At 42.2% G+C, this 22,140-nt stretch overlaps 1 protein-coding gene across 1 annotated transcript in view; it reads left to right on the top strand.

The window, feature by feature from the left end:
* LOC117529094 (coxsackievirus and adenovirus receptor homolog) overlaps positions 1 to 22,140 on the top strand; it is a 100,310-nt gene that overhangs the window by 27,703 nt on the left and 50,467 nt on the right. The window contains exons 3-5 of the mRNA XM_034191796.1: positions 1,809 to 2,013; positions 18,196 to 18,345; positions 21,064 to 21,186. Of these exons, the coding sequence (XP_034047687.1) occupies positions 1,809 to 2,013; positions 18,196 to 18,345; positions 21,064 to 21,186 (478 nt within the window). The remainder of the gene's footprint in view (positions 1 to 1,808; positions 2,014 to 18,195; positions 18,346 to 21,063; positions 21,187 to 22,140) is intronic.

The raw sequence follows: 22,140 nt of genomic DNA, 5'->3' as shown, positions 1-22,140 counted from the left end.
CGTGATTCTTTCTCCACCTTGGTGCTACAGGACATAATGTCATCTGCAAAAAGTATAACCCCAGTTAGTCTTTAATCCCCGAAGTCAGCACATCCATAAGTAGATCAAAAGAATCTTGGTGGAAGAAATGACAATTCTTGATGCAGACGTCCTCCAACTGGAATCTCATGAACAATCTGGATCTTTAAGCTCTTAGTTATTTTGATCTTGATGTGGTGAATTTGTGTTAGTGCCATTATGTATATTGTATTTTCCAGCATATAAAGCCTTTTTAATGCTTCTACTACTTCGTAACTTTGTGGCCACGCAGTCGCTTCAACACAGTTGTGAACCTTTCCAAGCTCTCCGTTGACACATTGGTGGGTGTTGCATTGCAGTTCACGGCCAACAGTAGGAGGCGCAATGTGTTTCGTGAAGACTGTGTTGGGAAAGTGTAGTGACACGGACCCACAACAGGGGGCGTAAATGAACGGACAATGGAAGAAGTCAAATTATAACACTTTCTGGTGTGAATGTCACAACCAAACACAGCAGAATCAGAATGTGCAACAGTCAATTAATAAAGGTGTCGTGTGGGCAGGCTCGACGATAGGAGACGCCCATCAGGAAACGAACCGGAACCACATGATTTCCACCGCCACCTGAACCCGGGGAATACTGGAGCCGCCAAGTCCCGGAGTCCCCAGGTGGCCACCTCTCCGGCGTGTCGGATCTGGTACTGCTGGCAGAAAGCAAAAGACAGTCAAAGGGTGGGTGTGTGAACACCCAGTAACAATGGTGGGAATGCCACCTCCACCTCTCACTCAACACGTTGCAGTGGTCTCAGAGGAAAAGGAGCGCCGTCATGCACAGCCTCCACCAAAACGACCGGTTCTCCTGCAAACACTCACAATCACAGATTTATAAATCTCAAAAAAAGGCTGAGAGTAGTACCTCCAAATGAAGATGATATCTCGGCAGTTTGGCGGAGGTGTCTTCCTGCTTTTATACCAGATGTATGGATTAGTGACAGCTGTCACAGATGATGGGTGACAGCTGTCACCACGGCTTGTTCCTGAGGCGGCAGCGCCCTCTCGTGCCTGAAGCCCGCACTTCAGGCAGGGCGCCTTCTGGTGGTGGGCCAGCAGTACCTCCTCTTCTGGCGGCCCACATAACAGACTGGCTTACTATCCTGTGACATCTGTGGTTGTAAAACTTGTTGATTGTGAAACTGAGAAAGTGAGATTCCAGAAGTGATGTAGCTAGTGGACCAATCATAGCCTGTGTGGTCTCCGTTGTCTTGATATGTAGCTACAATTTTTGGGAAGTCTACGTCAGGCTACGGAGTGGGACCCGGAGGGTTTTTGCAATGATGTAGATGGCTCTAAGTGACTACAAAGTTGCAGATATGGAGTACCATAAATTAAGGGCTTAAGTTGCACCTGTTAAAAAATGCCTCGTATAAAGGAAAAAACTCATATACAAGTCACACTGGAGTATAAGTCACACCTTTTTTCTGTATTATCAACTCTTTAATTTGGGATTTTTCTGTACTATTATTGTGCACTTTTTATTATTGCCATTTTTTCTTTTATTATTAGAGCTAATTTTGTTTTGTGCTTTGATTCCTGGGAAAGTCAGATATAAATAGTCATTATAACATTATTAATATTAACGAATGTGTGATTTATTTATTTATTTATTTTGGTATCCAAGTTGCATCCAAGTACAAGTCACCTGACCTCTCAAGAAAAAAGTGACTTATACTCCAGAAAATAAAGTGTTTTATTCTGTGTCATTTGTTGATTTGTGCATCTTATTTCATGCAGATTTTGTCATATACCTGTGGCACTAAATACGTCCATGGGAGGCGGGATCTTTCAGAGGGGTTCGGCTTTGCTGCTGGTGACCCCTCAGAAGGTGACGCTTCGCTCTTCATCAGCCCGCTGTCACCCGCTCACAGTGCGACGTACGAGTGCAAAGTGAAGAAATCACCTGGAGTGGACACGCGCAAGCTGTCGCTGGTGGTACTGGGTACGAGCCAACATTCAGCTGCATCTCACAGCCCTCCTGCTTTGGTATTCCTCATCTGCCTTTGGTTTTAAGAAGACGACTTCATGTTGATGATTATGATCATAATAATAATTGACCATATTGTGCATCGTGCATATACATTGGAAAGTCTGTCATGACAACAGTTGGTTCCATAAGTATTTGTACAGTTGTAATTCAAGTGGTTTAACAAAAATACAGCATTAACCATTTAGGTATGTGAGGAAAAAAGACTGAGATGAGGATTATTACTTGCATTGAGACAAAACGTCAGCTTTGACTTTATGGCCATGTGATTCATTTCTGCATCCCTGCATTTCACTTGGTTATGGCAGATAGATGATTACTTTCGAGAGGTGGGGATGGACCAGTTGCCTGCCTGGGTGATTGTTATCCAGGACCCAAGACAATTCAGTAGTGTGGCAGCACCAGTGCATGCTTCCAGACCTGACCTGACCCATCCATGCATTTTCCCTCAATTTTCAAAGCTTATACATAATTAGATAAACTAAGTGTAATGATTTTTTTCCACAATGGCCCAGCCGGGGAGGTCGACCCCATCACCACGTGTGGGGAGTGTGTTTGTCAGTCATGTGACATTTTGGTTGTGAGTGAGCTTCAGATGTAACCAAACTACGTATTTACATACAGTAGTGTTCAGAATAATAGTAGTGCTATGTGACTAAAAAGATTAATCCAGGTTTTGAGTATATTTCTTATTGTTACATGGGAAACAAGGTACCAGTAGATTCAGTAGATTCTTACAAATCCAACAAGACCAAGCATTCATGATATGCACACTCTTAAGGCTATGAAATTGGGCTATTAGTAAAAAAAAGTAGAAAAGGGGGTGTTCACAATAATAGTAGCATCTGCTGTTGATGCTACAAACTCAAAACTGTTATGTTCAAACTGCTTTTTTAGCAATCCTGTGAATCACTAAACTAGTATTTAGTTGTATAACCACAGTTTTTCATGATTTCTTCATATCTGCGAGGCATTCATTTTGTTGGTTTGGAACCAAGATTTTGCTCATTTACTAGTGTGCTTGGGGTCATTGTCTTGTTGAAACACCCATTTCAAGGGTATGTCCTCTTCAGCATAAGGCAACATGACCTCTTCAAGTATTTTGACATATCTAAACTGATCCATGATACCTGGTATGCAACACCATAGTAGGAGAACCATGCCCATATCATGATGCTTGCACCACCATGCTTCACTGTCTTCACTGTGAACTGTGGCTTGAATTCAGAGTTTGGGGGTCGTCTTACAAATTGTCTGTGGCCCTTGGACCCAAAAAGAACAATTTTACTCTCATCAGTCCACAAAATATTCCTCCATTTCTCTTTAGGCCAGTTGATGTGTTCTTTGGCAAATTGTAACCTCTTCTGCACATGTCTTTTATTTAACAGAGGGACTTTGCGGGGGATTCTTGCAAATAAATTAGCTTCACACAGGCATCTTCTAACTGTCACAGCACTTACAGGTAACTCCAGACTGTCTCTGATCATCCTGGAGCTGATCAATGGGTGAGCCTTTGCCATTTTGGTTATTCTTCTATCCATTTTGATGGTTGTTTTCCGTTTTCCTTCACGTGTCTCTGTTTTTTTTTTTTTTGTCCATTTTAAAGCATTGGAGATCATTGTAGATGAACAGCCTATAATTTTTTGCACCTGCGTATAAGTTTCAGCAGTGCATCCTCATCAAGCTGGCTGCTTTGGCTGCTGTTCATTGTCGTACTATCCATGAGAAAATCATCTGGAATATCCATAATGGGACAAACACACTTCTCGCCTTTTTATCTTTTCCTCTGCTGACAATTTTGTTTTGTTTTTTTCCTCTACGGACAGTTCTTGGGCTCCACGTGCTATGACCTCATTTGTTTATGCACAGCAGGCGGGTATAGCCAGGTTGCGTCGACGTAAATCTACGATACTAGCCTAGCAACGCCTCGGTAAAGTGATAATAATGTAAGATGCTAGCTTTTACAAGATGTATATTCGGTGCAGATATATATCTTATCATTAACACCGTGAATGACTGTGCAGATACCATGAACATATTGAGCCACTGCAAACTTGCTGACAGTCATTGCTCCTAACGTCACGTAACCCCCAGCAAAAATGCAACAATGTATTAACACATGTTTACAGCATTTGGAATCAGTAATATTATATAATCTTATATATAAATATTATATGGTTCCAGTAGGCTTGCCTCTACTGGTGGTTGGCTCTCACTGCGGTATTGTATCACTTCCTGTTCCGGAGCACAGGGGTGTTTTTCTGTATCTGTTAGCTGTTTAATCTGCGCAGTTAGATTGATCTAGTTATCTAGATAACAATTTGTTTCCCAGTGTAATCTTTACGTGCCTTAACTAAAGCACTCCTTCTGCTGAATCACCTCTAAGTTATTTACACATTATTCACTTTGCGTGTTTTTAGGAATCCGCTAGCTTAGCATAGCTACTAGCTCTTAGCCGATTTAGCATGGCGGCTTCTCCTGTCTCTCCCGCACTTTTCTGCTCTGGGTGTGAAATGTTTAGTTATTCCTCGGCCTCCCTTTAGCAGTAACGGTACTTGTAATAAGTGTAGCTTATTCATAGCTTTGGAGGCCAGGCTGGGCAAATTGGAGACTCGGCTCCACACCGTGGAAAATTCTACAGCTAGCCAGGCCCCTGTAGTCGGTGCGGACCAAGGTAGCTTAGCCGCCGTTAGTTACCCCCTGGCAGATCCCGAGCAGCCGGGAAAGCAGGCCGACTGGGTGACTGTGAGGAGGAAGCGTAGCCCTAAACAGAAGCCCCGTGTACACCGCCAACCCGTTCACATTTCTAATCGTTTTTCCCCACTCGACGACACACCCGCCGAGGATCAAACTCTGGTTATTGGCGACTCTGTTTTGAGAAATGTGAAGTTAGCGACACCAGCAAACATACTCAGTTGTCTTCCGGGGGCCAGAGCAGGCGACATTGAAGGAAATTTGAAACTGCTGGCTAAGGCTAAGCGTAAATTTGGTAAGATTGTAATTCACGTCGGCAGTAATGACACCCAGTTACGCCAATCGGAGGTCACTAAAATTAACATTGAATCGTGTGTAACTTTGCAAAAACAATGTCGGACTCTGTAGTTTTCTCTGGGCCCGTCCCCAATTGGACCGAGAGTGACATGTTTAGCCGCATGTTCTCCTTGAATTGCTGGCTGTCTGAGTGGTGTCCAAAAAATGAGGTGGGCTTCATAGATAATTGGCAAAGCTTCTGGGGAAAACCTGGTCTTGTTAGGAGAGACGGCATCCATCCCACTTTGGATGGAGCAGCTCTCATTTCTAGAAATCTGGCCAATTTTCTTAAATCCTCCAAACCGTGACTATCCAGGGTTGGGACCAGGAAGCAGAGTTGTAGTCTTACACACCTCTCTGCAGCTTCTCTCCCCCTGCCATCCCCTCATTACCCCATCCCCATAGAGACGGTGCCTGCTCCCAGACTACCAATAACCAACAAAAATCTATTTAAGCATAAAAATTCAAAAAGAAAAAATAATATAGCACCTTCAACTGCACCACAGACTAAAACAGTTAAATGTGGTCTATTAAACATTAGGTCTCTCTCTTCTAAGTCCCTGTTGGTAAATGATATAATAATTGATCAACATATTGATTTATTCTGCCTTACAGAAACCTGGTTACAGCAGGATGAATATGTTAGTTTAAATGAGTCAACACCCCCGAGTCACACTAACTGTCAGAATGCTCGTAGCACGGGCCGGGGCGGAGGATTAGCAGCAATCTTCCATTTCAGCTTATTAATTAATCAAAAACCCAGACAGAGCTTTAATTCATTTGAAAGCTTGACTCTTAGTCTTGTCCATCCAAATTGGAAGTCCCAAAAATCAGTTTTATTTGTTATTATCTATCGTCCACCTGGTCGTTACTGTGAGTTTCTCTGTGAATTTTCAGACCTTTTGTCTGACTTAGTGTTTAGCTCAGATAAGATAATTATAGTGGGCGATTTTAACATCCACACAGATGCTGAGAATGACAGCCTCAACACTGCATTTAATCTATTATTAGACTCTATTGGCTTTGCTCAAAAAGTAAATGAGTCCACCCACCACTTTAATCATATCTTAGATCTTGTTCTGACTTATGGTATGGAAATAGAAGACTTAACAGTATTCCCTGAAAACTCCCTTCTGTCTGATCATTTCTTAATAACATTTACATTTACTCTGATGGACTACCCAGAAGTTTGGAATAAGTTTCATTACACTAGAAGTCTTTCAGAAAGCGCTGTAACTAGGTTTAAGGATATGATTCCTTCTTTATGTTCTCTAATGCCATATACCAACACAGTGCAGAGTAGCTACCTAAACTCTGTAAGTGAGATAGAGTATCTCGTCAATAGTTTTACATCCTCATTGAAGACAACTTTGGATGCTGTAGCTCCTCTAAAAAAGAGAGCTTTAAATCAGAAGTGCCTGACTCCGTGGTATAACTCACAAACTCAAAAAAACTTAAAGCAGATAACCCGTAAGTTGGAGAGGAAATGGCGTCTCACTAATTTAGAAGATCTTCACTTAGCCTGGAAAAAGAGTCTGTTGCTCTATAAAAAAGCCCTCCGTAAAGCTAGGACATCTTTCTACTCATCACTAATTGAAGAAAATAAGAACAACCCCAGGTTTCTTTTCAGCACTGTAGCCAGGCTGACAAAGAGTCAGAGCTCTATTGAGCTGAGTATTCCATTAACTTTAACTAGTAATGACTTCATGACTTTCTTTGCTAACAAAATTTTAACTATTAGAGAAAAAATTACTCATAACCATCCCAAAGACGTATCGTTATCTTTGGCTGCTTTCAGTGATGCCGGTCTTTGGTTAGACTCTTTCTCTCCGATTGTTCTGTCTGAGTTATTTTCATTAGTTACTTCATCCAAACCATCAACATGTTTATTAGACCCCATTCCTACCAGGCTGCTCAAGGAAGCCCTACCATTATTTAATGCTTCGATCTTAAATATGATCAATCTATCTTTGTTAGTTGGCTATGTACCACAGGCTTTTAAGGTGGCAGTAATTAAACCATTACTTAAAAAGCCATCACTTGACCCAGCTATCTTAGCTAATTATAGGCCAATCTCCAACCTTCCTTTTCTCTCAAAAATTCTTGAAAGGGTAGTTGTAAAACAGCTAACTGATCATCTGCAGAGGAATGGTCTATTTGAAGAGTTTCAGTCAGGTTTTAGAATTCATCATAGTACAGAAACAGCATTAGTGAAGGTTACAAATGATCTTCTTATGGCCTCGGACAGTGGACTCATCTCTGTGCTTGTTCTGTTAGACCTCAGTGCTGCTTTTGATACTGTTGACCATAAAATTTTATTACAGAGATTAGAGCATGCCATAGGTATTAAAGGCACTGCGCTGCGGTGGTTTGAATCATATTTGTCTAATAGATTACAATTTGTTCATGTAAATGGGGAATCTTCTTCACAGACTAAAGTTAATTATGGAGTTCCACAAGGTTCTGTGATAGGACCAATTTTATTCACTTTATACATGCTTCCCTTAGGCAGTATTATTAGACGGTATTGCTTAAATTTTCATTGTTACGCAGATGATACCCAGCTTTATCTATCCATGAAGCCAGAGGACACACACCAATTAGCTAAACTGCAGGATTGTCTTACAGACATAAAGACATGGATGACCTCTAATTTCCTGCTTTTAAACTCAGATAAAACTGAAGTTATTGTACTTGGCCCCACAAATCTTAGAAACATGGTGTCTAACCAGATCCTTACTCTGGATGGCATTACCCTGACCTCTAGTAATACTGTGAGAAATCTTGGAGTCATTTTTGATCAGGATATGTCATTCAAAGCGCATATTAAACAAATATGTAGGACTGCTTTTTTGCATTTACGCAATATCTCTAAAATCAGAAAGGTCTTGTCTCAGAGTGATGCTGAAAAACTAATTCATGCATTTATTTCCTCTAGGCTGGACTATTGTAATTCATTATTATCAGGTTGTCCTAAAAGTTCCCTAAAAAGCCTTCAGTTAATTCAAAATGCTGCAGCTAGAGTACTGACGGGGACTAGGAGAGAGCATATCTCACCCATATTGGCCTCTCTTCATTGGCTTCCTGTTAATTCTAGAATAGAATTTAAAATTCTTCTTCTTACTTATAAGGTTGTGAATAATCAGGTCCCATCTTATCTTAGGGACCTCGTAGTACCATATCACCCCAATAGAGCGCTTCGCTCTCAGACTGCAGGCTTACTTGTAGTTCCTAGGGTTTGTAAGAGTAGAATGGGAGGCAGAGCCTTCAGCTTTCAGGCTCCTCTCCTGTGGAACCAGCTCCCAATTCAGATCAGGGAGACAGACACCCTCTCTACTTTTAAGATTAGGCTTAAAACTTTCCTTTTTGCTAAAGCTTATAGTTAGGGCTGGATCAGGTGACCCTGAACCATCCCTTAGTTATGCTGCTATAGACGTAGACTGCTGGGGGGTTCCCATGATGCACTGTTTCTTTCTCTTTTTGCTCTGTATGCACCACTCTGCATTTAATCATTAGTGATCGATCTCTGCTCCCCTCCACAGCATGTCTTTTTCCTGGTTCTCTCCCTCAGCCCTAACCAGTCCCAGCAGAAGACTGCCCCTCCCTGAGCCTGGTTCTGCTGGAGGTTTCTTCCTGTTAAAAGGGAGTTTTTCCTTCCCACTGTAGCCACGTGCTTGCTCACAGGGGGTCGTTTTGACCGTTGGGGTTTTACATAATTATTGTATGGCCTTGCCTTACAATATAAAGCGCCTTGGGGCAACTGTTTGTTGTGATTTGGCGCTATATACAAAAAAATTGATTGATTGATATAAGGGCCCCTTCACACATAATACGAAAGACGCAGAAACTGGAAGAAAATCCACGAATCAAAAACGAAATGGGGAACCGCGAAACATTCCACCTGCTGTCAGGAGTGATGCACGGTCGGACTGGCGTGCACGATACCACGCCAACAGGTTTGTGCATGCTCATGTGCATACACACAAACACAGTGCGAACACGTGGAAAGTCGCACACATAGCAGCAGAGCAAAAAATTTATAAAACACCAAAATTTATAATACTTAATTCCTGTTATAAAGAGCGAAGTTAGCCTCTGCCTAGACGTACACCAGGAAGTACTGAAATGACATGGATTACTCTTCTCCCTTTCATGTTTTACATGAATTACCTGATGCGCGCTTCTCATGAAGACATCAGCTGGGCTCCTATCTCATGAAGAGCCAACTCTCATGTCATGAATGCATCAGCCGGCATGGCGTATCCAGCGCGTAGTGTTCTGCTGTTGACCGCGTTGCAAATGTGTTTTAATTATTACAATGTGAGGAAAACGATATGCGCCTTGCAGTGATTCTCAGCAGGGCATGATATTCACCAGCATTGCGGTACTCTGACACAGCGGTCAGCTGAAGCGATATGTTTTAATTCATTCTACGTGAGGACAGCAAGCTGATGTCAGCGCTTCACGGTGTAGTCATGCGATGTCATATTCTACCAGCCACTACAGGTGTTCCACAGCTGTGAGTTGCAAGCACAGATATCTGAACAGCTGCAGTTTACAGGGGGACATGCCCCCCTTTGTCCGTGGACGTAGCTGCTGTGGGGAAAAAAATAAAAACACACACCATAAAAAAACACTGCAATTCATTGAATCCCTCTTATTGAGCGGACAGTATCAATCAATCAATCAATTTTTTTTTATATAGCGCCAAATCACAACAAACAGTTGCCCCAAGGTGCTTTATATTGTAAGGCAAGGCCATACAATAATTATGTAAAACCCCAACAGTCAAAACGACCCCCTGTGAGCAAGCACTTGGCTACAGTGGGAAGGAAAAACTCCCTTTTAACAGGAAGAAACCTCCAGCAGAACCAGGCTCAGGGAGGGGCAGTCTTCTGCTGGGACTGGTTGGGGCTGAGGGAGAGAACCAGGAAAAAGACATGCTGTGGAGGGGAGCAGAGATCGATCACTAATGATTAAATGCAGAGTGGTGCATACAGAGCAAAAAGAGAAAGAAACAGTGCATCATGGGAACCCCCCAGCAGTCTACGTCTATAGCAGCATAACTAAGGGATGGTTCAGGGTCACCTGATCCAGCCCTAACTATAAGCTTTAGCAAAAAGGAAAGTTTTAAGCCTAATCTTAAAAGTAGAGAGGGTGTCTGTCTCCCTGATCTGAATTGGGAGCTGGTTCCACAGGAGAGGAGCCTGAAAGCTGAAGGCTCTGCCTCCCATTCTACTCTTACAAACCCTAAGAACTACAAGTAAGCCTGCAGTCTGAGAGCGAAGCACTCTATTGGGGTGATATGGTACTACGAGGTCCCTAAGATAAGATGGGACCTGATTATTCAAAACCTTATAAGTAAGAAGAAGAATTTTAAATTCTATTCTAGAATTAACAGGAAGCCAATGAAGAGAGGCCAATATGGGTGAGATATGCTCTCTCCTTCTAGTCCCCGTTAGTACTCTAGCTGCAGCATTTTGAATTAACTGAAGGCTTTTTAGGGAACTTTTAGGACAACCTGATAATAATGAATTACAATAGTCCAGCCTAGAGGAAATAAATGCATGAATTAGTTTTTCAGCATCACCCTGAGACAAGACCTTTCTAATTTTAGAGATATTGCGTAAATGCAAAAAAGCAGTCCTACATATTTGTTTAATATGCACTTTGAATGACATATCCTGATCAAAAATGACTCCAAGATTTCTCACAGTATTACTAGAGGTCAGGGTAATGCCATCCAGAGTAAGGATCTGGTTAGACACCATGTTTCTAAGATTTGTGGGGCCAAGTACATTAACTTCAGTTTTATCTGAGTTTAAAAGCAGGAAACTAGAGGTCATCCATGTCTTTATGTCTGTAAGACAATCCTGCAGTTTAGCTAATTGGTGTGTGTCCTCTGGCTTCACGGATAGATAAAGCTGGGTATCATCTGCGTAACAATGAAAATTTAAGCAATACCGTCTAATAATACTGCCTAAGGGAAGCATGTATAAAGTGAATAAAATTGGTCCTAGCACAGAACCTTGTGGAACTCCATAATTAACTTTAGTCTGTGAAGAAGATTCCCCATTTACATGAACAAATTGTAATCTATTAGACAAATATGATTCAAACCACCGCAGCGCAGTGCCTTTAATACCTACGGCATGCTCTAATCTCTGTAATAAAATTTTATGGTCAACAGTATCAAAAGCAGCACTGAGGTCTAACAGAACAAGCACAGAGATGAGTCCACTGTCCGAGGCCATAAGAAGATCATTTGTAACCTTCACTAATGCTGTTTCTGTACTATGATGAATTCTAAAACCTGACTGAAACTCTTCAAATAGACCATTCCTCTGCAGATGATCAGTTAGCTGTTTTACAACTACCCTTTCAAGAATTTTTGAGAGAAAAGGAAGGTTGGAGATTGGCCTATAATTAGCTAAGATAGCTGGGTCAAGTGATGGCTTTTTAAGTAATGGTTTAATTACTGCCACCTTAAAAGCCTGTGGTACATAGCCAACTAACAAAGATAGATTGATCATATTTAAGATCAAAGCATCAAACAATGGCAGGGCTTCCTTGAGCAGCCTGGTAGGAATGGGGTCTAATAAACATGTTGATGGTTTGGATGAAGTAACTAATGAAAATAACTCAGACAGAACAATCGGAGAGAAAGAGTCTAACCAAATACCGGCATCACTGAAAGCAGCCAAAGATAACGATATGTCTTTGGGATGGTTATGAGTAATTTTTTCTCTAATAGTTAAAATTTTGTTAGCAAAGAAAGTCATGAAGTCATTACTAGTTAAAGTTAATGGAATACTCAGCTCAATAGAGCTCTGACTCTTTGTCAGCCTGGCTACAGTGCTGAAAAGAAACCTGGGGTTGTTCTTATTTTCTTCAATTAGTGATGAGTAGAAAGATGTCCTAGCTTTACGGAGGGCTATTTTATAGAGCAACAGACTCTTTTTCCAGGCTAAGTGAAGATCTTCTAAATTAGTGAGACGCCATTTCCTCTCCAACTTACGGGTTATCTGCTTTAAGCTACGAGTTTGTGAGTTATACCACGGAGTCAGGCACTTCTGATTTAAAGCTCTCTTTTTCAGAGGAGCTACAGCATCCAAAGTTGTCTTCAATGAGGATATAAAACTATTGATGAGATACTCTATCTCACTTACAGAGTTTAGGTAGCTACTGTGCACTGTGTTGTTATATGGCATTAGAGAACATAAAGAAGGAATCATATCCTTAAACCTAGTTACAGCGCTTTCTGAAAGACTTCTAGTGTAATGAAACTTATTCCCCACTGCTGGGTAGTCCATCAGAGTAAATGTAAATGTTATTAAGAAATAATCAGACAGAAGGGAGTTTTCAGGGAATACTGTTAAGTCTTCTATTTCCATACCATAAGTCAGAACAAGATCTAAGATATGATTAAAGTGGTGGGTGGACTCATTTACATTTTGAGCAAAGCCAATAGAGTCTAATAATAGATTAAATGCAGTGTTGAGGCTGTCATTCTCAGCATCTGTGTGGATGTTAAAATCGCCCACTATAATTATCTTATCTGAGCTAAGCACTAAGTCAGACAAAAGGTCTGAAAATTCACAGAGAAACTCACAGTAACGACCAGGTGGACGATAGATAATAACAAATAAAACTGATTTTTGGGACTTCCAATTTGGATGGACAAGACTAAGAGTCAAGCTTTCAAATGAATTAAAGCTCTGTCTGGGTTTTTGATTAATTAATAAGCTGGAATGGAAGATTGCTGCTAATCCTCCGCCCCGGCCCGTGCTACGAGCATTCTGACAGTTAGTGTGACTCGGGGGTGTTGACTCATTTAAACTAACATATTCATCCTGCTGTAACCAGGTTTCTGTAAGGCAGAATAAATCAATATGTTGATCAATTATTATATCATTTACCAACAGGGACTTAGAAGAGAGAGACCTAATGTTTAATAGACCACATTTAACTGTTTTAGTCTGTGGTGCAGTTGAAGGTGCTATATTATTTTACAATACAAGAATGAACCTTCTGTTCCTCTGTATATGAGCCATGGTCATGGATGTACAGTCATGAAATGACATGAATGAAGCAGTGCGCTCTTATGTCCACATCTGCTGGCCCAGCAGGTCTAGCCGGCCCCGCGCATGTGTCCAGCGAGCAGCGCGCTGAAGGAGAGACACCGCATCATGTGGACCAGAGCTCACGAACAGCCTGCAGGTGTGCGCCCTGAGCGGCTGCTCCAGCCCATGGCAAAAGCAGTATATGATTTAACGTATTTTCACGCCACACGCATGCGCCTCACGGCATAAAGTTGTAATATCATGTCCTTCAAAACATGGTTGGTGTTCTTCAGCTGTGACTCGCGAACCCAGAGATTTCAACAGCTGCCGCTGTTTAGGGCTACACCCACCTGTTGGTTCAGCACACAGAACAAAGTGTCACTCTCTGTTTCTGTGATCATTCACTTTAGTTATTGTGATGCAGTTGTGAATGTAGTTATTGTAGTAATTATTTATATACCTGTCCTGGCTGTGTTCTCTGTGTTTTTAATTTAACACATTCATGCTCTAAGCCAGGGGTGGCCAAGTTCGGTCCTCGAGAGCCACATTCCTGACACGCTTAATTGTCTCCCTGCTCCAACACACCTGAATCCAATGAAAGGCTCATTAAAAGTCTGCTAATGAGCCTTTCATTGGATTCAGGTGTGTTGGAGCAGGGAGACAACTAAGAGTGTCAGGAATGTGGCTCTCGAGGACCGAACTTGGCCACCCCTGCTCTAAGCCCTCATTTCCACCTGTCAGTGAGTGACTGGCTGATCGGTGCCTTGCTGTGCTGTGTGTGCTCAGACATGGCTGGCCGGTCCCCATGTGTTCATGTCTGTACATACATATCAGCATTTCATGCAAGTGTGCCCCCCTCTTGCACGCCACATGTATTGTGGGGGGGGGGGGGCACACGTGTTGAGGGGGCAGCCGACACTCTGGCACGCCACGTGTGTTGCTAGGGTAAGCCACACTCGTGGGGCACTTAGGCACTTTACACAGACAGCTCGAATTAAGTCACCTGCTGTCTACTATCATGCCGGGAGTGCGAATAGCCCTGCCTTTTCTAAGTGCCCGGCGAGCAGTGTTGGATGTTTGTATGTGGCATGTGGAATTTGGCCGACGCCTGTTGAGAGAGGGGTCGAATGGGCACTCGCAGGGCACTCGCTGTCTTTCAGCCATTTGTGTGCGCGAATGCTTGTGGCGACAGCTGTATGAATCATTTGAGGCAGCTCAGATTTTTCATGAGTGGCATGCAATTCGTCCTTTGTGCTCCATTCGGCTTCAATTGTGTTATGTGTGAAAGGGCCCTTTGCATACGTAAGTCTAAAGCCCCTTTCACACTGGGGGTGCCCCCGGTTGCTCCTAGTTGTGCCATGCATCATTATGACGATGCCGCGTGGAAGCAACTCAGTGCCGAGACGATGCAGCTCGGCGCCACAACAGCGCGAGGGGCACAAAGGAGGAAGCAAGTCGGGCACCGAAAAATTAAACCTAACCTAAGCTTAATTTTTTGGCGTCCTGTGCTCGACGCAGAAAGGAAGTGGTTCCAGCGCAAGTCGGGGCAAAGAGTCATAACTCGGGGCAAAGAGGCGTTACCCGGCGTGACTCAGAAGCCAATTTATGATTCCTGCTGTGTTCCATTGTTCCTGCAGTATAAATCACGCAGGATTGTTTTTATACCATGTACTCAATGCAGTAAAAACTACACACTGAAAAAAAAAGACCACAAAAAAAAAATGCTGATTGCCGCTCAGCTCCTTCTCTGTGTGGCGCTGTCTGGTGAAGAGAGGCACTGTGAGGCAGCAGCTTCTTCTCTCACAAATGTGTTTAAATAAAATCCATAAAAGTCCTGCTGACAGACTGATTGCCAGAAATATCCAGTAAAAAGTCCGGACATCTCTAGCCCACTCATGGACGTTCGTTCACGCGCGCACATGTGAACAATTAAAAGAAAAAAAAGTCTGGCTGCAGGCATTAGTTCAATATTCTCTGCTCAAACTCTCACATCACAGTTAAAAAAAGGACAAAAAAGGACATAAGTCCAGAGACAGGACATGTCAACAACAAGTAGAACTCCAGACATCTCCACATTTGGTTATGGACGGTTCCTCCTTTGACCGCGAGATGCGCTCGCATCTCACGGTCAAAGGAGGCAAGATAAACTATAACAGAACTCAGAGCACAGCCCTGTGGCTCTGCACAAGAACAAATATAAAGTAGAAGAGAATGCAGAGTCTGGCTGCAGCCAAACTGTGCTCTCTGACTTCTCTGTGCAGAGATCCTGCAGGCTGCGTCCTCACCTCCTCTCTGCCCCCTGCTGCGTGCACCTGACGCAGATATTCCTGCGTCATCATGACACCACAGGAAGCAACTGGGAGCAGCTCCGGTGTGAAAGGGGCTTAAGTAATATATTAAGATCAGTAAACTTGGTATGTTGACACCAATAAGTCTGTTGGCTTTGGGATAAAAAGGTCAAAGGTCACTGCATTGTACAGTAGTGTTCCGAATAATAGTAGTGCTATGTGACTAACAAGATTAATCCAGGTTTTGAGTATATTTCTTATTGTTACATGGGAAAAAAAGGTACCAGTAAATTCAGCAGATTCTCACAAATCCAACAAGACCAAGCATTCATGATATGCACACTCTTAAGGCTATGAATTTGGGCTATTAGTAAAAAAAGTAGAAAAGGGGGTGTCCACAATAATAGTAGCATGTGCTGTTGACGCTACAAACTCAAAACTATTATGTTCAAACTGCTTTTTTAGCATTCCTGTGAATCACTAAACTAGTATTTAGTTGTATAACCACAGTTTTTCATGATTTCTTCGCATCTGCGAGGCATTAATTTTGTTGGTTTGGAACCAAGATTTTGCTCGTTTACTAGTGTGCTTGGGGTCATTGTCTTGTTGAAACACCCATTTCAAGGCCATGTCCTCTTCAGCATAAGGCAACATGACCTCTTCAAGTATTTTCACATATCCAAACTGATCCATGATACCTGGTATGCGATATATAGCCCCAACACCATAGTACGAGAAACATGCCCATATCATGATGCTTGCACCACCATGCTTCACTGTCTTCACTGTGAACTGTGGCTTGAATTCAGAGTTTGGGGATCGTCTCACAAACTGCCTGCGGCCCTTGGACCCAAAAAGAACAATTTTACTCTCATCAGTCCACAAAATATTCCTCCATTTCTGTTTAGGCCAGTTGATGTGTTCTTTGGCAAATTGTAACCTCTTCTGCACATGTCTTTTATTTAACAGAGGGACTTTGCGGGGGATTCTTGCAAATAAATTAGCTTCACACACACAGGTGTCTTCTAACTGTCACAGCACTTACAGGTAACTCCAGACTGTCTTTGATCATCCTGGAGCTGATCAATGGGTGAGCCTTTGCCATTCTGGTTATTCTTATTATTCTATCCATTTTGATGGTTGTTTTCCATTTTCTTCCACGCATCTCTGTTTTTTTTGTCCATTTTATAGCATTGGAGATCATTATAGATGAACAGCCTATAATTTTTTGCACCTGCGTATAGGTTTTCCCCTCTCCAATCAACTTTTTAATCAAACTACACTGTTCTTCTGAACAATGTCTTGAACGTCCCATTTTCCTCAGGCTTTCAAAGAGAAAAGCATGTTCAACAGGTGCTGGCCTCATCCTTAAATAGGGGACACCTGATTCACACCTGTTTGTTCCACAAAATTGACGAACTCACTGACTGAATGCCACACTCTTTGGAACGTTCCACAGGTGAACAGGTTAACTGGAAACAGGTGAGTGTCATAATGGGGTATAAAGGGAGCATCCCCAAAAGGCTCAGCCATTCAGAAGAAAAGATGGGGCGAGGATTACCACTTTGTGAACAGCTGCATGAAAAAAAATAGTCAGACAGTTTAAGAACAATGTTTCTCAATGCTCAATTGGAAGGAATTTAGGGATTCCATCATCTACAGTCCATAATATTATCAGAAGATTTAGAGAAACTGGAGAACTTTCTACATGTAAGCGGCAAAGCCGAAAACCAACACTGAATGCCCGTGACCTTCGATCCCTCAGGCGGCACTGCATTAAAAACCGACATCATTGTCTTACCACGTGGCTCAGGAACCCTTCAGAAAACCATTGTCATTTAACACAGTTCATCGCTACATCTACAACTGCAAGTTATCACTGGCAGGCCCAGAGATTTTTGTTTCTGCTGCCTGCCCCCTCGTCTTTGCAAAACATGTTATTTCCTGTCCATATGCTAGCATTTGGAGAGGAATTAACATGTAGCTCAAGTGAACCTGTCTCGGCACATTCCAAAGAAACAATAGGTCACATTCCTCTGTCGTGCCTGATTGAGCCTGAGTGCAAAAGTATTATTTCAGCTGGAGATGACTTCTTAGTTTGTCTGCCACCACTGCCCCTGCAACTTTATTCATTTTGCAGTCAATTTCATTGAGGTCATATCTTATTTCATGTACTAAGAGTAACCATTTTTCATTTTATATTTTATTTAGCCAACAAACAGTTTTACTGTATTTTTATCATTTGATCCAAGATACGTTTTCTATTTGTCATAAAAAACACTTATTGTAATAATTGCCTGTCGTTTTAAGAAGGGCAGCAGTATTTCTGATGAAAATCCTTCATGAATGGTTGTACATTAAATCTGTCTGGTGTAGACAATTCTCAAATACAGAGTAGCCGTGCATGAAGGAGACTAGTGAGGGAAGCCATTAAGATATCCACACAACTCTGAAGACTTCTTCCATTACATTTCCGCTGGATGTGCATAAGTGGGCATTGCTAGGAGGTTTAATAATACATTTCTGATCATGTTGGACAGGGTGCTTCACTGGCTAGATGGTGAATTTTATCCTCCCTACGAGTGCTGAATAATAAAGTCTTTCAGGTGGTCAGTATTGCCCATCTGTGTTATTAAATCCAGACACAAAATGGTACCCTGGTTTTTACACTGGAGCTATAACACTATGTATAACTCTCTCCAGCAAATGGAATGGAAATGGCAACATGAACCTGTCCAATTGTTGTCTGACTTCAGTGAAGCCCTCTGTGCCTCAGTGCTGGGTGGAGGGAGAGGAGCTGCTCGGGAAAGACGTTTCTTTGCACTGCAAGTCTGCCACAGGATCTTTGCCTTTAAAATACACATGGAGTCGGTTTCTAGGCACCGGCCCTGCTGTAGCCGCACAGAGTAAGTCTGACCTCTACTGATGTCACCATGCTACTGCACATCAAAGAGTGGTGGGTGAGTGGCTGTATTGTGCTCTACACTATGAGAGTAAATGCTCTTTCATTATGAATGCACAGCAGATAGCTGATTATTTTCTCTTCATCTTCAAAACTCTGGGAATTTATTAGCGTTTATTCTGAGTAATGCATGGGGGTGAAAGTATTCAATAAGAGAAAAATCTTGGTGAAAATTAGATTATAAAAATTGCATTCAGAGTGCTACGTGGTATTTCGACCATAACTTACTTAGAGGGATTCAGCATTTGCTCAGCATCTGATTTACATTTAGCACCATTTACAGTATTCATATTATTCTTTAGATCCTTTTCTGAGCTGAACTCAAGCTTGTTTCCGTACATGAAGGATCATAAAACATAAACTTGCAGAAGATTTAGTCCACGAGAAAAGTAAAGTTAATAAAGCACATTCAGAATTGTTATTATTATAGGTATTATCTGAGAATGGGTTATGATCCAATCTTTAAGCGATTGTTAATGAAGCAGAATCATCAAACAACTCTCAAGTTGTCAAGAAATACCCTGTGAGAGTTTATGGCAGAAGATGACAAGTCTAAAAACCTGTTTTAAATGTGACTTTCAAAGTTGTTTTTAATTTTACCTTTGGTTTGGTTTGGTATTAACATGTGAATTCTGAAATGCTGGGAATAATTATCCACTATTGATAATAATTATAAAAACTGATATTTGGTTTTACATCATTAAAAACTGCAGCCCAGCTAAATTATATAATTCAAATGTCAGGCTTAGTCCCTGATATCAATCTGGATCTGTTTGTTGTTTGGGGCTGGTTTTTACTTATTATGAACACGGATTTGACAGAAATCCAAGAGTCATGTTTGACGCCAGAACCATCCGTGGTATCATAGAAGAAAACAGTAACTTAGCAAAAACTGCTTTGTAGCTGTAATTCAGAATATGTGAGATGATTCTTCAGTCACTGCAGAGGTTTGTTCTCCGTTATTTTAAAGACCTACAACGCCTGTAGAGACGAAGAAGCTGTACAGCCTCTCAGCACACAACACACTGGCTTAGTGATTAGCACTGCTGCCTCACAGCAAGAAGGTCAAGGGATCGATTCCCACCTGTGGCCTTTCTGTGTGGAGTTTGCATATTGTCCCCATGTTTTTGTGGGTTCTCTCCGGCTGCTCCGGCTTCCCCTCACATTTAAAGACATGCAGGTTAGGTGAACTGGAAACTTTTCCAGGTCTCCCTTGTAACAGAGATATAGATTTCAATGGGACTAACCTGGTTAAATAAATAAAATAAAAGCAGCATAAACACACCACGAGTACCAGTGGTTATGAGACTTGGACTCTAACCAGTGACCTAAGGCAATGACGGGATATCTTTGGTACTCGGTCTCTCCCAAGGATCTCAGCCAACAGTTACCCTGGGAGATTCATGAAGTGGATTGTAAAGGAATATCGGCTATGACTATGGTGCTATGGTCATGTGGTGCAATTCTCTAAGGAAAATCCAGCCTCAGTGCCAAGGACATCAGCAACTGGAAAAGGCCAAGGACACATCCATGTGTTACCACAAAATAGATGACCACTAGCGGGAAGGTGGGGATGGTCCAGTGCCAGTGTCCAGTGCCAGACGAGACCCAGAAGAATTCTGCAGTGTGGATACAGTGTCTTATCCAAGGACACAGGCCAGTAGCATAACTGGGACTCAAACCCAGGTCTAGATACATTGGATGTCTGAATCCTATACCACTGAGCAACTGTACCCTCTCTGATCTGGAACCTGAACACAAAATGTGCCTTTATCACAATAACTACCTCATAGGTACATTAAAAATAAAATAAAATCTGGGTTTGTTTCTAGTAATTGAAGGTAAATTTACAGTAAGTTTGAAATTTGTGTAAGGTTCTGCTCGCATGACTGTTTAGGCAGCAAGTCAGCAAAATATCCACGCAGGTAAGGGGCACAGATTTCTCACTGTGACATCACCGATGATGAAGGTTCTCCTACTTTACAGACATGTCCCATGTGTTCTACTTCACAGCATTTGCGTCTGGATTGAACCGTATCTTCTCTTAATCTTCCCAGTAATTAATGACTCTTCAGGTGGAAAGCCTCTGTTGTGGCATGTCAAGCAAACTAGCTTGGATGTCGAGCATCTAGCTAACTTTAAACAGACCAACTGGTCACCAACTCTGATTCTGGAGATCATCTCTCCTGCACAGTAACCTCCTCACCTGCTGCACTCACAGCTAATTAACTCAGGCAGGTGTGTTCAGCCAATCAGATGCTGGCAGACACCAAGCTTAATCGCCTGCAGATAACTTCTAGTTCTGCTTATTTTGCTCAATTCCACAGACAGTGCTAGAAAAAAAATCAGCTCATCAGCATTCTTGTAGAATAAAGCATTTTGCATTTGTGTGGAAACGGCTTGTTTAAGTTGATTTAAATAGATTGGCTCTTTGAAAAAAGAGGGGGGAGGCGGGGGTAATTTTAATATGAAAAAGCTGCAAAGTCTAAAACGGTCCAACAGTGGACACTCCACCTCTGATGTCTTCTCCATATCAGCTCCTTTGTGCATGTGTGTGTGTGTGTGTGTGTGTGTGTGTGTGTGTGTGTGTGTGTGTGTGTGTGTGTGTGTGTGTGTGTGTGTGTGTGTGTGTGTGTGTGTGTGTGTGTGTGTGTGTTCTCAGGCGGTCTGACTGGGGAGCTGCTGATCAAAAACCACTCGCAGAGCTTTGCAGGGATCTATCTTTGTGAAGTGAATAATGCTGTTGGAGCTGAACACTGCAGGATCAACTTAAGAGCCGTCAGACGTAAGGGACACACACGTACACACCGTCATGTGTTTCACACACACACACACACACACACACACACACACACACACACACACACACACACACACACACACACGGGCCACTATGGAAAAAAAAACTAAGAACTCATCCTCTAAAGCTTCTTTGCTTTGCCACTTTGACATCTCCTTGTCAATCCCCCTTTTTCTCTAAAGTATCACACATGGATTACACTGAAATGGTTCTGACTGCTTGGCATATCAGATCAAGCAGAATGCAGTCTTCCTGGGGTCTCCGTGAAAAATGAACAATTCCCTGTGCTGGTGATCAGCGTCTGGCATGTACAGCAAAAATTTAGATGAGTGAGTGAGTTAGTCTATCCCAGCCAGCTTGTGTAGGCAATAACTCACCAACAATAAATGATACGACTGGATTAATCTAAGAAATTAAAAGAGCACATAAGTGTGATGAAGTCATTAGATGGTCAGCAACTTTCTTTTGCCAATGTGCAGGATTCTTTTGTATATAAACCGCTCCCCTTGGAAATGCATCTGAACAAAATGCATTCATCTTATATTCAAGGTCAAGACCAGTGGTTTTCAAACTGTTAGCTCCCCCTCCCGCCCGGGACGCAATAGTTCTTTGGGGGTGGAAAGGGATGGGTATCGAGAATCGTTAAGAAATGATTCGATCCACCAACATCAATAGCCATTTTGCTTAATGAGTCCCTTATTGGTCCTTCAGAGCAGCCGTTGTTTTTGAGGGTGTTTTATTGGGAAAATGATCATTTCTTTACGTTGATTGCAGACCCTGCAACAGGTCTGTAATCAGCCGCTTCTGTAGCAGCTGTTCTTGAAGCAAGGAAGCAGTGCTCCGACCCACTGCTTCGTTGGTTCATTGCTTCGCTGCTTTTCAAAAGCGGCAAGTCCGCTTCTTAACCCCTCTCAAAGCCATTTAAAAATGTCAATCATG

This window comes from Thalassophryne amazonica, chromosome 17 (assembly GCF_902500255.1).
Source record: "Thalassophryne amazonica chromosome 17, fThaAma1.1, whole genome shotgun sequence".
Classification (NCBI taxonomy): domain Eukaryota; kingdom Metazoa; phylum Chordata; class Actinopteri; order Batrachoidiformes; family Batrachoididae; genus Thalassophryne; species Thalassophryne amazonica.
This window is presented reverse-complemented; position numbering and strand designations above follow the sequence as displayed.